This window comes from Poecilia mexicana, unplaced genomic scaffold (genome assembly GCF_051168715.1).
Source record: "Poecilia mexicana isolate PSO_F unplaced genomic scaffold, ASM5116871v1 scaffold_6, whole genome shotgun sequence".
Lineage (NCBI taxonomy): Eukaryota > Metazoa > Chordata > Actinopteri > Cyprinodontiformes > Poeciliidae > Poecilia > Poecilia mexicana.
The window spans coordinates 14,192,632-14,207,588 of NW_028263375.1; the positions used below are offsets into that span (position 1 = coordinate 14,192,632).

The 14,957-nt window shown below is 36.3% G+C and overlaps 2 protein-coding genes across 3 annotated transcripts; both read right to left on the reverse strand.

The window, feature by feature from the left end:
• Nucleotides 1–663: 663 nt before the first annotated feature.
• On the reverse strand, nt 664–7,861 carry cfap161 (cilia and flagella associated protein 161). Its single transcript, XM_014983211.2, has 8 exons — nt 7,726–7,861; nt 5,646–5,735; nt 5,343–5,560; nt 5,188–5,269; nt 3,328–3,363; nt 3,113–3,235; nt 2,952–3,025; nt 664–917 (listed from the first exon to the last, which is right to left on the reverse strand). Exons 1-8 carry the CDS (start codon nt 7,795–7,797, stop codon nt 761–763), a joined length of 852 nt encoding a protein of 283 aa, XP_014838697.1. The 5' UTR covers nt 7,798–7,861; the 3' UTR covers nt 664–760.
• Nucleotides 7,260–14,368, reverse strand: cers3b (ceramide synthase 3b). Of its 2 annotated transcripts, none has more exons than XM_014983177.2 (13): nt 14,098–14,368; nt 13,791–13,879; nt 13,524–13,569; nt 12,072–12,248; nt 11,794–11,911; nt 10,706–10,824; nt 10,554–10,611; nt 10,309–10,359; nt 10,118–10,210; nt 9,716–9,844; nt 8,835–8,941; nt 8,610–8,763; nt 7,260–8,514 (listed from the first exon to the last, which is right to left on the reverse strand). In XM_014983177.2, exons 4-13 carry the CDS (start codon nt 12,242–12,244, stop codon nt 8,386–8,388), a joined length of 1,131 nt encoding a protein of 376 aa, XP_014838663.1. In that variant the 5' UTR covers nt 12,245–12,248; nt 13,524–13,569; nt 13,791–13,879; nt 14,098–14,368; the 3' UTR covers nt 7,260–8,385. The 2 variants fall into 2 exon arrangements, with proteins under 2 accessions (XP_014838663.1, XP_014838648.1); XM_014983162.2 differs by having other exon boundaries at nt 13,791–13,884.
• Between the last annotated feature and the right edge of the window lie 589 nt (nt 14,369–14,957).

Here is a 14,957-nt window from a genome sequence, read left to right on the forward strand (position 1 = left end):
ACAGCCTGGGGCAAAGTGCTTGCATTTCAAACTAATTATACATTCCAAACTTACTATGTGTACCAATACAACTTTGTAAATTTGAACAGTATACATCATTGTTGAATCTGGTGTCACATCTTCCTCCACTGTCGTTGATAGATTGTCTATGGGGTTTAGGTCAGGTGTGCTTGTTTAAGGAGGTACTGTTGGCAGTGGGAGCTGGTGCTGAGTCCTTCTAAAAAATGAGAGAACCTCTACATTACATTCAAAAATAGTTACACCTTGTCAGCAGAAGGAAGCAGGTAATACTCTAAAAATTTCTGATTGGCTGACTTTTTACTGTCAGCCAATCAGAAAACACTGGGCAAAATGCGAATAACATTGGTCTCAAAATCATCAATGACTACAGTTACCTGTCTGAGAAACATGAGTGCATTTCAGTTTATACCGAGTTAAGCAATTGCTATGTTACTATATCTGTCATTAGTCAGTATATTCTAGACCAAATGCTATGCTTAACAATTGCAGTGGCAATGTTCAGCTGCTTCATTTTAGTAAGGGGAAGATACAGTACATTTGACAAAGCGCAGGTGCTGGTTTGTGGTTGGAAGTATCATATAACCTTATCACGATGGTCAGAGTCCAGCCTCAAAGCTTTGCATGTATCAAGTAAAAGCTATGTTTCAGTTAGAAAAGGTAGTTTTTATTGTGGAAGTTCCAGGTGTTGTTTATGATGTTTGTCCACATTAAAAATAAATTGGAGGTAGTAACCCGGGGTCTAGGTGGGCTGCTGGACGTGCAAGTGCCTCAGGAATAGAAGCCCATCCCCGGCAGGATCAGAAGTACCCAGGATCCAGAAATTAACATCTTGTTCAGCTCTATGGGTGTCAAGGAATGTGTGCGCTACCACCTCATATTCTCTGCCGTAAGCTGTCCTGTAAGGAAAACAAATCATCAAACGTTTAAGAGCAAAAATGTCTCAAATGCCAAACACAAACTTTTGAACTCACAGTATGACCCCTTATCTAAATTGCATGTTGTATTTGCCTATTGATTGTACCAGTGAGTTTTTCTTACTTAGTATGATCTTACTTAGTATGACTTAAAGCTCCAGTATGTTACTTTAATAAAAAACATGTTTTATACATATTTGCTAAAACTATCATTATGTTGTGACAGTTTGCTATGAGCAAGATAATCTATGAAAAGATCAATCTCCTCCACCTCTTCCCTGAGCTACAGTTGCCGTTTGAAAAAGTGAATTGCTCCCAATGAAAAGCAACCAGTCAGAGACAGGAGAATGTTTTAGTGCTGTCAGTCAACTTGGTGAACGGGCTGCTAAATGTGGTAACGGCGAAGAGACAACTCACTATTACAGGAAAACCGTTCATCCGCTGTCATGTGTGGCCATGCTAACTAGATTTGGCATTCATGGCAGGCTTTTCTTACGGTGAGAAGCTACTGCGTAACAGACAGTAGGGAGGGAGTAATGGAGATGAGCAGTGTGCGTCTGGGCATGATTGACAACGCTAAGACTGTCCTTCTGGTTGTGACTGGTTGTTCATAGTTAGCACTGGGAGCAATGGGAGAAGGCAGAGGATCTTTTTTTAAAGTTTTCATAGATCATCTGTCTCATACTATAACAGTCACAACATAGTGGAGGTTTTAACAAATATGTAAACAAAAAACATTTTTTGTTTACATATATATGTTATATACTGCAGCTTTGATGAATGTGAAACGTTCTTTTGAAGTGTCTTTGTACCACAGTTTACTCAATACTAATAAAACACATTACCAAGGTGGAGATAGAAAAGAAAGTACAGTGGCATTACATAATATTTTAAGGTTTTTTTATGTAGCTTGTGTCTTTTGTTGCAGTAGCATAACTGCACACAGCAAATTTGAGGTTCAAGTCAACTTTTAATTTGAGTATTTGTTTAGGGAGGGAGACAATTTCATCAAAAGAAATAGTTGCTTGCAAATACAATTGAAGCATTCTTTAAAGTTTTCACTTAAACTTTTAAATCAGTCAGAATTTCTAGGAAATTCAAATTCATAATCTACGACTTTCTGTTTTCCTGTGATATAAACAGGGCTGCTCATCACGCTGGACAAGGACCAATCTTTATCTTTCCACCAAACACAGAGAAGAAAACTGTAAAGGAAGTTTAAAAACATAGCAACAAGAATGAGAACAACAAGCAAGCACCGCACAGCAAAGTGCTTGCATTCAAAACTAATTATGTCATTACACTGTACTAATGCACCTTTGTAAATTTAAATAGCATTGTAAAATAAGTCAGATATTTTACTGAACAGTGTTTGAACAGCGTTTGGAGAAATTCTTCTGGAACTTTGGCTAGAAAAATGTGCTTCCATCAATTTCCTACTGAAACCTGATGTTTGTTAAAATCCAGAAACTGAATGTGCACCAAAAGTACTGGTGTACAGATGTGTAGATACACATTAACTTAAGCACATGTCCTTTGCACATCCCAATCAAATTCCACATTTGGACACACCTTACTTTACATTTGCAAGTAGGTGCAATTAAGTCATGTTATTGGTTTGGGTCCATTAGGAAGTTATCTTCAGCTTTGCTGTATACTTTTCAAGGCAACGATACATACTTATCCAATCTCAAATCACCTGATGTCAAATCAAATATATCTGAATTCACCCTGTGGGTACTGCACAGTTCTGCTTTGGGCCATGTTTCAGATCTCTTGAGTTTACCAAAATGTCTTTCACATTGTCAACAGTTTCGCTGTATGCTCTGCAGGTGTCGCCAAAGGCACCAGTATCTGTAGAAATTTGTTGTGTGTGAGATGATGCTGCTGTAGTAAAAGCTAGATTTTCACCAGCACTGTAAAACCACCGCCTGTAAAATATCAATGTCCCATTTAGGTGAAGTTTCTAATAAAAGTTAAAAAAATAAATAAATACAAAATACAAAAATAAAATACCAGAGAAGCTTTTCACCCAGAACAGCAAGGCCTTGGTTTGTCATGCAGTGGACGACCAGCACCTTCTCGTTAGCCTGCAAAAAAAAAAGTACAGGGTAGTTTTTGTTAACATTTCATATGCTGCCTTCAGTAGTGCATGTATCTAACTGTTAATAACTTACAGGAACTGGCAGACCCTCAGATTCAAATCTTTCCTGGGGGTCAAAGTGCGATATTTTCCACCATGACAAAACACTTAAGGTGTCATCCAGGTAAACGTCTTGGAGGCCAGACTTCTTTGCACACTTTAAATTAAACACAATTACAATAGGTGATAGATGCACATGTTTTCGTCTCAGTGATTTTCAGTTAACATTTGTGATAAATGTGGATGTACCTTTTGGAAACGCGGTTTATCACTGGTCAAGTAAAGCTGAGGCAAAACATTAACAGAAAAAAAAAAAACAGTGGTCAGATGACAGACTAAAGATTGTGTTTAAGAAGAAGTGTTGATTTTTTTTTTTTACAGAAAATTATACATTCACTGTTTTATTTCTGGAATTCTCTTTATTTGTGTGTTGAGGAATTTTGCTAATCACATTTTAATCTGCAATAAGAAGACTGTTGTACATATTTTTTTTATTTTTAGGTTAAAGATTCTCAACAGAAGCTCCAGAAAGCTGATAAAGCCCACTTAGAAGGTAAGCTAACTTACTCTATAAAGAGCTTGCTCTGTTCTGCACTACAAGGATTTGTAAGGCAGAGTAAACTCCTGTCTTTGTGTCTGACTGGTTGCTAAGAGATTACTCAAGGATATCCTGCAGGTGGTGTACAACTAACTAAATCATGAATGAGTTCAAGTGCTAAAACAGCCATTTGCATGTGAAATGAAGGTTAATAGAAACTTTACCTGACTTCAGGTGTTAATTATTAAAAAGACTTTTGTCACAAGGCACTTTGTTATTGAATAAATTTGCTAACAAAATATGTACTTTTCCAAGAACCTAAATATAATTACTTTCCTGACAAGGCCTTTTTCTTTATTCATTTTGGTGTGTTTTCTTAAGGACCACTCTCCTGAGATTTTTTTTAACATTATATTAAATATACTAAAGGATAGTGTAGAAGAAAGAAATGAAACTAAGCTGCTTTTGTTTTTACTTACTTGAGATGAAAGTATATCATTGATCTAAGTCATGCATGATTTAAGTTAATCTGCACCCTGTTATGTGTTTTCTGTGTTTAACACAGAACAGGAAAGGAACATTTTAAATGTAACTTATGTGGAAAGATTATTTCCTGAGGCAATAATAACTCACTAAACCACACTGTTCAGCTTCTTCTTAACAACATTTATGAGGGCTGTAGGCGCAAATATTTGAATAGGTCAAAATTAGTCACCAAAGTCAAATAAAAATTGATTGTAAATTATCCTGTTAAATGTACTAAAAAAGGTAAGAATAGAAGTCGAAATAACAGACATGAAAACCAGCACAATTCCCATTTGGAACTGTAATATTGTGTGAGCTCAGTTTAGATCAATTTTCTTGGTTAGTAATCTGCTCCAGACTCTACTGATCACAAAACCAGTCCAAAAACTATAACTTTGGGGAATTTTTTCTTTACTGGCACTGCTACCAGGTCTGGTAGCTGTTCACAATATTGTTTTTCATGTCTGTTTTAACTTTTTTTTTTTTTTGCATGTATTGCTATCTTACTAAGGTTATTGCTTTTTGCAAACTTTTTAATGGCCATTTTTAAAAACAGATGCCTAGCATTAAATTTAAATGCTGAATTACTCATTGATTTTGACAATTTGATACAATCAGCTGAGCTGCTGTAGTAAGAATTTTTTTCTTACCAACTCCAATGATGGAGAGAATTTTACTAAATTTATAGCAAGGTTGGATTTGCAATATGTGCAATTGATGTTAAATCTTTTTTTTTTAATTAATAGACCACACTGACTATGTATTTCTCTATATGAATTGCCTTGCAAATGCCTTTAGAAAACATGTGCACTATGTAAATGAAATGGATTGAACTTAAGGGTTAAGAGTGCAACATATTTTAGAACAGCTTTAGTTTAGGTTTGTAATGTTTTAACATTACATTCTTAAAACTTGATGACATTTATTGAATACCATCAAAGCATCACAACTCTCCAATCAGTTGAGATACACCTAGATTTAGTGAGAAGATGTATAAACCAACTAACGCTAAAACACATAAAGCTTCAGGAAAAGGTTTTACTTACTCCTTTGGCAAAGCCACTTGTTGTTTTGAGAGCAAAACTCTGGTCAAAATGCAGAGTTGATCCTTCAGGACTGCCATCGACACTGCACCACACAGACAACGTCAGATAGGCGCTCACTCATTAGTTTCTGTCGAAGTCATTTCCTGACAGCTTACCTGGTGATGATAAAAGCAGTGCGAACGCAGGATTGAATGCCTTTTCCTCCGCTGACCCCACATGGCATCTTAATGCTCGGCCGAGGTGTCTTAGTCACATTGTCGACATTGGCGTTGATGCTGAGAACGCTGTGCTCCCTGTCTTGTCCTCCCACATTCACCAACATCACAACATCTCCAAAACGTAGCTGTCCATTGAATGTCGCAGAGAGATTCACCTGCACATGTAGATAGACACTCTCATCACCACTGAGGCGCGTAGGTCACTATTAGAGCTTTTAAATCAGATTAGATTCACGTTACGTGTTCCAAAATGTTTTGTTTGAGAAAGTCCACTTTCTGAGAAAGAAGCTCTCCCCTGCTCCTCTTGTCAAGAAATTCTTTTATTGTCTCCTGGAAAAAACAACGGCATATGAAATGTTTCTCTACAAGCTGTTATTTACCACGACAAACTGCGTTTTTTTTTTTCATCATCACAATGTCTCAAAAATAAGTAGAGATAAGTACTTGTTGCGAAAAACATGTGGTAACCTTTCTTCTGTCAGACTGGCAAGTGCACAGCGAGAGGTAGAGAACTATTTCGCTGTAATTTCAAACCCTGAAGTGATTCTCTGGTCAACGTTTGTTTAAAACTTAGACCGGTCTTATGTGTAAAAACTCTATTATGTTGTTTTTATGGTGTAAAGTACTTGGAACTGCTTTGCTAAAATGTGTTTTACAAACAAACTTGATTTGACTTGACATATTATACTTCTACTTCCACAGATGACTTAAAAGTACTCTTAAAATGTAATGTTAAAAAGTTGTATGTGACTTGACTCTCAGATAGATGGTTAAATATTAAGTAACGTAACAGAATTTTCAACAGGAATAAGAAAAAACCTTTAAAAGTATGAAAGTTGAAGAGAGAAATCAACTGATTCACAAAGCTTTCCCTGTTCTCCCATGTTCTTCTCTTTTTTGCACACCAGCTGAATATTTTGTGCCATTATCAGACAATTGTTAACAAATCTCAGCTAAATAATTTATGATAATAATTTAATAATAATGTGAATACCAGTCATGCTAACCTAATGTATTAAAACATTTCATTTAATTAGTTTTTAAAGTTATTGTTTGCTTTGTTTTGTATTCTGAAATAACAAGGTGTTTGTGTAATTCTCCTTTACATACCCTCTGCAAAGATGCAGCAGATATTAAGCTCAAAATTATTCATATTCATGGCATCGTCAAATTCAAAATAATTTCTATTCTATTCAGTCAAAAATGTATCACTGAGAATGAGGTGGATCTCTCAAGAATAATAAAATTATTCAAATTCAAATAAAAAAAAATATTGTTTTTATTACAACTTTGTGTTATTTTTTTCTTCGTCTTTATTGGCTTCTTCTTATTATTGTTAATATTTTATTTGAAAATTTCATGCTGAAGATTATTCAAGGCTTTTTTTTTCAATGGAAAAACCTTTCTTCACGTTGCAGCAATCAAACCCTTTTTATTGCTAGAAAGGGTTGGAAACATTGGAAACATGCGTTTTGCATGTTTGCAATGTTGTTTTCATAATTTGTCTTCCATGGAAAGCTCCAAGTCATTGAAGTTTGAAGGCCTCAATGCCATCTCCACAGAAATTATTTTAGCTTCAAGTCAGGACTGTTGCTCTGCCTTAAATGTTAACATCACTTCTATCCCAAAGAAACTTGTTGGTCAAATTTAAAGAAAGTACTTTATGCCTATATCTACCATGAGCATGGAAAATTTAATGATTCATAAATGACTAAGAACTTTAGGACCTTGACATGTATTAACCTTCTGCTTCCTGTTTTAACTTTGGGTCAATACATTGATCAAATAAATACATTCTCTTATATAGCCACTCAAGGGGATTATATTTAAAATTAAGGTGACTTCTAAAAGCAATTTGATGCACTGGATTTTATTTTGGGGTGTAAAATTAAAGTAGGGTGAACACAAATGTACACTTCATATTTGTATCAGTGAAACATTTTCACAACTTGGTAAACCAAACTGAATTAAGAAGAAGAAGAAGAAGGAGAAGGATAATTTGGGAAAAACTTTGATCATGCACAAATTAATGCAAGTGACATTGTTTTATCTACTGTTTTACTTATCTTTCGCTTACCATCGGCGACTAGATGCATAAATGTGTACATCTAAAATGCAGCTTTGAAAAAAATTTAGCTATGCGGTTAACTTTAATGAAAACGCTAAATATAAAAATATGAAATAAATTAAAAAAATTAAAACCCTTTTTGTTTCCCGATAAATTCTAGACTCTTATTTTCATGCTTCTACACCCTTACTGATTTAGCTAAAACGTGACGGCTAGCTCAGATAATATGTCCTCATTTTCTTTTCAACAAACCTCCTTTAGGACCAGGTCTTCAAACCAGTTTCCGGTTTTCACCTTAGGCTGATACATTCGCTGGTAAGTCATTTTGACAGCAGCTATGAAACGTTAACAAACACACACACACAAACACGCCAGCCAGTATGCTAACAGATTTCGATAACCACAGTTTTAAGCTACACGCGGTTTCTATAGAGACGGTTTCCCTAGATACGAGCTCTAACCGCGTCTCTCCAGCTGTCGCTAGGGGGCGTGCTGGTATTACACAGGACATCAATCTTTCATGGCCTACCTTCCAAACAATTAACAAGACAAAAATAAATACTGATTTGCAGCGTTCTAAAAACACAAACACGGTCATAAAATGTAATAAATACATAAAGTTTGATCAACTGCTACAGCATAGACAGGTAGATATGACTTCAAGACTCAAAATCAGCCTTGGGGTTTTTGTTATAATGCCAATTTGTGCCCTCATATAAAATACAAGTAAACCCATGAAAGAACTAATCCTAAGTTTTAATCATGGCTAAAAGAAAATTACACTATTTAGGTTCCTTCACAGTTCTTTCAAATGCAATATCACTCCGTTGAATTCTCAAGATTTTAACCGAAGCACTCCAAGTAGAAAGTGTCCATCTGTCATGGTTGATGCTCCTCTTTTCTCTGTATACGTCAGTGACCGTTAGCTCGATCTCTGGCACCATTCATGGCACCATTAATATGATTCATTTTGTGTTTTATATTCTTTTGCGAATCACTGTCGTCCTCCTCTTCATCGCTCCGAACATCGCCGTCCAGTTGCTGGGTGAAAACATGCCACAGAGAAGATTTAGAACCAAAAGGCAGACATTTAGCCGAGAAACACTGCACATACACACAAACCACTTTGAACATACCTTGCTGAAGACAAACTTGTAAGCCATTCTTGTTATTAGAAAAGCCCAGTAGACGTGTAGAATTTGCAGAACCATTAACATGATGTTGAAGAAATAGTAGCCAAAGAAGGGGTCAAACCTCTCTAATGGGTACACCCAGGTACAGTGGATGAGCCTGTAGATGTATGTATTTGTTATTCCCCCTTATAATGTGCTACACAAACAATTTTTTTTTAATTCACTCACCAAAAAGGAAAAATAACAAGTCTTGTCACCATGAAGACAATTGTAAATATCACAAACATAACATTAGCAGTCTGCTCCCATTTGGCGTAGTTAAACAACTTTCCTCCCTGTAAAAGAAGCAAAGACAGGGATAAGAGCCTTGTTTCTCTTAAAAAAAGAGAGAGAGAATGAAGTGAATAACAAGCATACTGTTACTTCAGGAGAAATAACAACAGAAAGGGAGGCGAATAGATATGCATCCCAAAACTTTCAGATTTTTATTCATAAAAAAATGTATTTTTCCATCCACTTCCATAGCTATAACACATGGCTATATGTTGGTATATTGGTAATATACCTCATATTCATGACTTTTTGTTAGTTTATAAGTAATAGACCAACATAATGTCATGCTGTCTTGCAGATAAACATTTTTATCCATCTATCTAAAATTGTGTGCAGTACCAACTTTTGTTTCTAAGACATTTTAGGCAATTGCATTATAAACATACGTGTTGTAGCTTTCTGCTTTTTAAAGTATTAGCAGATTTAGAGAAATGATGATAAAAAAAATATCTTACTTTAAATTGTAAAAAAAATGGCAGTTATGTAAATATACAGGCATAATTGAGCCTGCAGACATATGGAAAAAATATGCAAATTATAGTGCACAAGAGAATGTATCTAATTTTCATACCCACTCCGGTCATCCTATTCACTTAGTAATGGCTCACTTTGTCGTTTCTTTGTCAGACATAAAAATATCTTCTCACTGGACTTTTGTTTTCCGGAATATCAGACTCAGACAATAAATAACCACTGCCTTTTCAACAAATAGTCTTTCTTGTAGCAACAACTATGATTCAGAATCATTACGACTTGAACATTACAAGAGCACTGACCTCAAGCAGGATGTCTGAAGAGTCATGAACAGCCATCACAAGAGTTCCAATACGAATGTAGTTAGAAATCCAGGAGAAACTCAGAAGTGTCATTGTGGCTACATGGTGAATCACCTGCTCTTTAAAGTCCTGCCAGCATGCAAACCACAGGTTAACATTACTGCACTTTGTACAACTATAACATTGATTTTATAAAGTTAATATTGGTATGTGTTACTTTTTTTTCTTCTATAAGTCACGCATTCCTGCAAAATGATTAGTTTATGAATGTAATAGGAAATGTGATTTAGCACTTCAATATACAATCTAATAATCTAATTTGAAGTTAGATTCAAACAAATAAAGATTCAAACAAATAAAGATTTGTTAATTTTGTACTTCAGCACACACTTGCATACTCACTTTCCTTTTCACATCAAACGTTAGGCTGAGGAGCAGAGAAAGGTAGAAGCCCATTTCCAAGGTATAATACCAGTACTGCGACGGGAGCATGGACTGAAGGAATATTTAACAAACATAAAACATTTTCATGAATCGCCCTGTTTACACTCTTGTGCAGCCTATGCTGATACAAAAAAAGGGGATAGAGTTACCTGTTTAGGAAATTCTGCCCAAACCTCTTTTAGATCATAAAACCAAGGTTTCTAAAGACAACAACAGGACACAGAGGAAAGTAAGAAAGATCTGAACCAAAAGCAAAACTTATTGCTTATTTGCTTGGTAACTTGTGGCCTTTGGATTTTGGATCTTTTGCCTGAACTGCTTCCAAGATACGACAAATAAATTCACATTAAAGGCGGAAAGCGAAAATAACAACAAAAAATTTCTGAGAACTTACATCGTAAAGGGCTAAAAGTCCTCCAAGGAATGCACAAAGATAAAAGCCGCATCTCCAACTGGTCGAACACAGGAGCAGTAAAGTAAAATGTTTACATAGAGACCCTTATTGTACCTACTAATGCAAAAATCTTTGTGTCCACATACACCCACCTGGCTTCACAGAACCTCTTCCGAAGCCCAGGTCGATCCTGATTCCTCCTCCTCCTGAACCACACTTCTACTCTTCTCTCTGGCCAGCCGGTCTTCTTACACAGAGACCGAACATCAGCCTGAGACACAAAACAAACAGTTCCGGTGTTAAAACACACTACCATACACACTCTTCAATTTTGCACAAGTTATGCGCTAGAATCAAGTTGTCGCACCTGCAGTATAGTATACATTTACATTAACTAAGGCAGGTGAAACAAGATTCTTTATTTTGAGAGATTTCCCTGACTTTTAATCTACATTTACAGCTTACAGAAATGTTGCATAAACACGTATTTGGCTAATTAGACATTTTGTTTTGTTTCTTCTATTTTTGTCAAATAAAACAAAAATAGTTTCCAAATTTCAAGACTCCAGTTCCAGAATTTTGCTATTGAGTAGAAAATTCTGAAGGACAATGTCCAGCTGACATTAGCGGTTATGCTGCTGGGGGGGGGGGATGGAAGGGGAGGCACACAATCAACAGCAGTAATTTGGTTTGGCTGCATACAGAGACACAAAAGACAGACAACAATGTAGACATAGACACTTCACACCAGTTTACATCCAAATCCTGGACTGCGAAAGGGAGTCGCAATCACAGGAGAGAACTAGAGCATGGTGAGGATAACACAACATGCAAAATCACTTCCAAAAGGTCACTGTCTGGGACTTGAACCTACAATCGTCTTACTGCTCAGTCAAGCAGCTCATAAACGACATTGTCTTTGATCAACTACATGTTGTATTATCATATAGTCATATGAAGTTTGTCTTTTTGATGATCTCAGATCCTAAAACATGGCAAAAAGCGGAAAATACTTAAGGGGGTAAATGCTTTAATATAACACCTGAGGTTTATTTTAAAACACCTTATTGAGATTCTTAATCTTCCAGCAGCTATCCTTAAAATGGATTTTCTCCTCTTTTTTTCTTTCTTCCACAATAAGTTATTTTATTTATTGAAAAACATCTACAAAAACTACAAAGCACAACACATGTCTGCCCGCGATTAAAGTGTGTAAGAAATAAACTGTCTCTTAACTCACCTGTGACGGATTCCGGGTTTGGCTGTAGAAGTACTTCTCTAGGGTTGGGTTTTCCTCAGCTGTGAGACGTACCTTGTCTCTGATCCCCAGAGCATTAGCCAGAGGTGTGGCCAAGTATCTGAAACAGTACACAGAGCTCTGTGAACCTTCCATATAGCACAACAGTAGCAGCTCTTTAGAATCTCTAAGATTGTGCAACATAATCCCAGCATATTGAAATTAGACCATGGAATGGCTGAACTCTCAGTCACGATTACTCTTAAGCTGTGTGGTCTTGCCTTTCAAAGAGGTATCTAACAACTAGTAGGCAGAGGGCACAGGGCACAGCTGCATAAAGTTGAGAGGCTTTGGCATAAGTGCGATCTTCTTTGTCTTGGAGATCTGCCCAGGAGACCTTCTCTGGAAGCCACAGACGTTCCCACCACAGCCAGTCTTTGATTGTTTGCAACATGATGCTAAAATGTGGAGGAAAAAAAAACAAAACAAAACAAAACAAAGCAAGCACAATTTAAACAATACTTATTATGGTCTTCTTTTTACATGTTTCTTGAATAAAATAAAGAAAGCATTTTTAGGGAGAAGACTATATCGGGTTCATAATTCTTGTGTTATAATGAAATTTTTCTTATTTTCAATAATAAAAACGTCTGACCTAAGGATTTAATTAATCAGAAAATAAGTCAGATTAAATTTTTTGTTGTTGCATATTTAGGTCCAAATAGATTTATGACTGAAAAAGGTAATTTCTTCTTTTCTTAAAATCTCAAATCAGGAAAGTTTATCTCAAAGCTACACAAAGTGTGGCATGCATATTTGTATAATTCCATTCACGTGTAAGGTAATTCAAAGTGCTTTGCATAAATATAAGGGAAAATTGGTGAAGAGAATTTCATTAAAGATAAAGACATTAAGAGAATAACTGTAACAATTCAACACAAAAGGAAAGAAACTGTGAAAGGCAACTTAATACCGAACAAATAGTAGAAATTAACTAATGAAATAATCTTTGACTTTCATGAGAACGATGAAGTAAACATATTTTCAGTCTGAGCTTTGAGGAACCCCACATGTGATCTTTGTTTGTTCAGTTTTATAAATAGCAAGTGAGACAACATAGTGTGACTCTGGCTAAATAAATAAATAAATAAATAAACTACTCCCACACAGCAGACAATCCCACTTCAGTTTTCCAGTCAGTAATCCAGTATGTTATGATCAGCTGTGTCAAATGTAATATTGAGGTCCAAAAGCAACAATGCAGAGTGTTTATATGTGTCACTATCATCACTGGCAAGTTAAAACTAGATATCGGCCCTGTAATTACCTATTTTTGAGGCATCCAGTGATCTAGAATAAGTTACCAAGTCTATGCGGTAAGAACCTGAAGTTGCAAAGGAAGCCAGCACACTGAAGGTAGAGAACTCCAGCAGATATCAAAGGGCAAGAATGATAAAGAAAGGTGAGGAACAATTCATGGAAGCAGAGATTAAAGAGAAGTAAAGTCCTTCCTCTCATGGACTCTGCCCATAACAAGAGTACATATAAAATATAACAGGCTAATTAAACAACAAAATAAAAAAAAAAGCTGGCTTCATTCAGGGCTTCTTAACAAAACAGAGAAGATGATCAATGCTTATTTTTAACTAATTGTAAGGCGGCATAAGCCATATGAAAATGTCCCGGAAGCTCAGCAGTGGCTAATAAGTCAGCATGGGAAAAGGCAGACATACCTGCAGGCGGTGTTGTCTTGACAAGTTTCAACAGTGAGGAGAGAAGCTGAAGCAGATACAGAGTGGGTTACCAGGTCTGATGAAAGCCAAGTAAAACGCTACGCAACTCAAATTGCTCTTTACATAATCATTTCTTTCGCAATAAATCTTTTAATTTATGCTTTTACGTCTCTGATGTTATTGTTCTCTTCACTGATCTGGAAATGTATATCAGCAGAGACAAACTAACAGCATAAGAAATGTTGAACTTAAGATTCACACACTTACCTTTATGCTGTGCCCAGTGCAGGTAATGCTGGGTGTTGTCTGGGGATCTGTCTGAGTGAGGTCAGTCTATTACTCATGCCACCCATATACTGCTCTTAATCACATCAGATAACAGTTCTGTTAGAGCCCAAAGCATTTTGGCTATTAAAAAGTCTCTTCAAGGAGGGGTAGGAAGTTAAAGTAAAAAAAAAAAAGATTTGCTTGAAAATCAGTGATCGTCCTAATCTGCACAACGTACATAACTGTGCTTGGAGTGTCTCCATTGAACATGTCAAATAGATTAGTAGGTCTGTGTTTGGTAGCTCACCTGATGAAAAAGTCCTGGATCCTTCCCTCCCACTTTTCCCAGCTCTCTTGATCACACCCCCGCCGTTGCTACAAGCCGTTTGAGATGAGAAACGGTTAACAGCTTAGTGCTCTTTGTACATTTTGACAATATATATATATATATTTTAGTTTGCAAAGACTAAACTGCAACAAGTCATCTAAAGGGCAGGATCAGGATCGTTTGCGTACCCTCACCTGCAAGAATTCCCTTGGAATGCCGAGCAGCCCCCACAAAGGCCCCATTCCCTGGCGGGGCAGCAAGGGAGGAGGAGCCAAGCGAGAAAGAGGAACTCTCTCACACAAGAACAAAGAGTGACACATCATGCTGCAAAGACAGCTACCTGAGTTAATAATAAACACATAAATGGAGATTGAGCTAGCCTGGGTGCGGCACACAATCTCCAATTTCCTTAGTTTTTCTCAAGACAAAGGTTATTCTCAGGAACTAGTTTATGGTCTTATTTTGTGAGGTATTAGTTGTCTTGAACATGCAGTTAGAGGGATATAAAAGCACAGCAACACATTTCTGAGTCTTTGTTCTTTTTATACATATATCTGAGACACATTTTGTTGTGTTACAACTGTGCCAGAGGAGGGCAACACAGAAAACAAATTTAAGACTACCATACATCTCTCCAAGAGGCCAAAAAAACTGTTGTTCATTTAATTTAAACGTACACACTTCTATCTGACAGTGTGATGTATTTCAAGTATTTATTTCCATTAAAGTTGTTGATTATGGTTTAGAGTTTATGGAAGTAAGTTGTTCAGAAATTAGGATGTATGCCACAGTGCATGGAGGCTCTATCTTACTAGTAGTGCACATACTGTACAGTACAT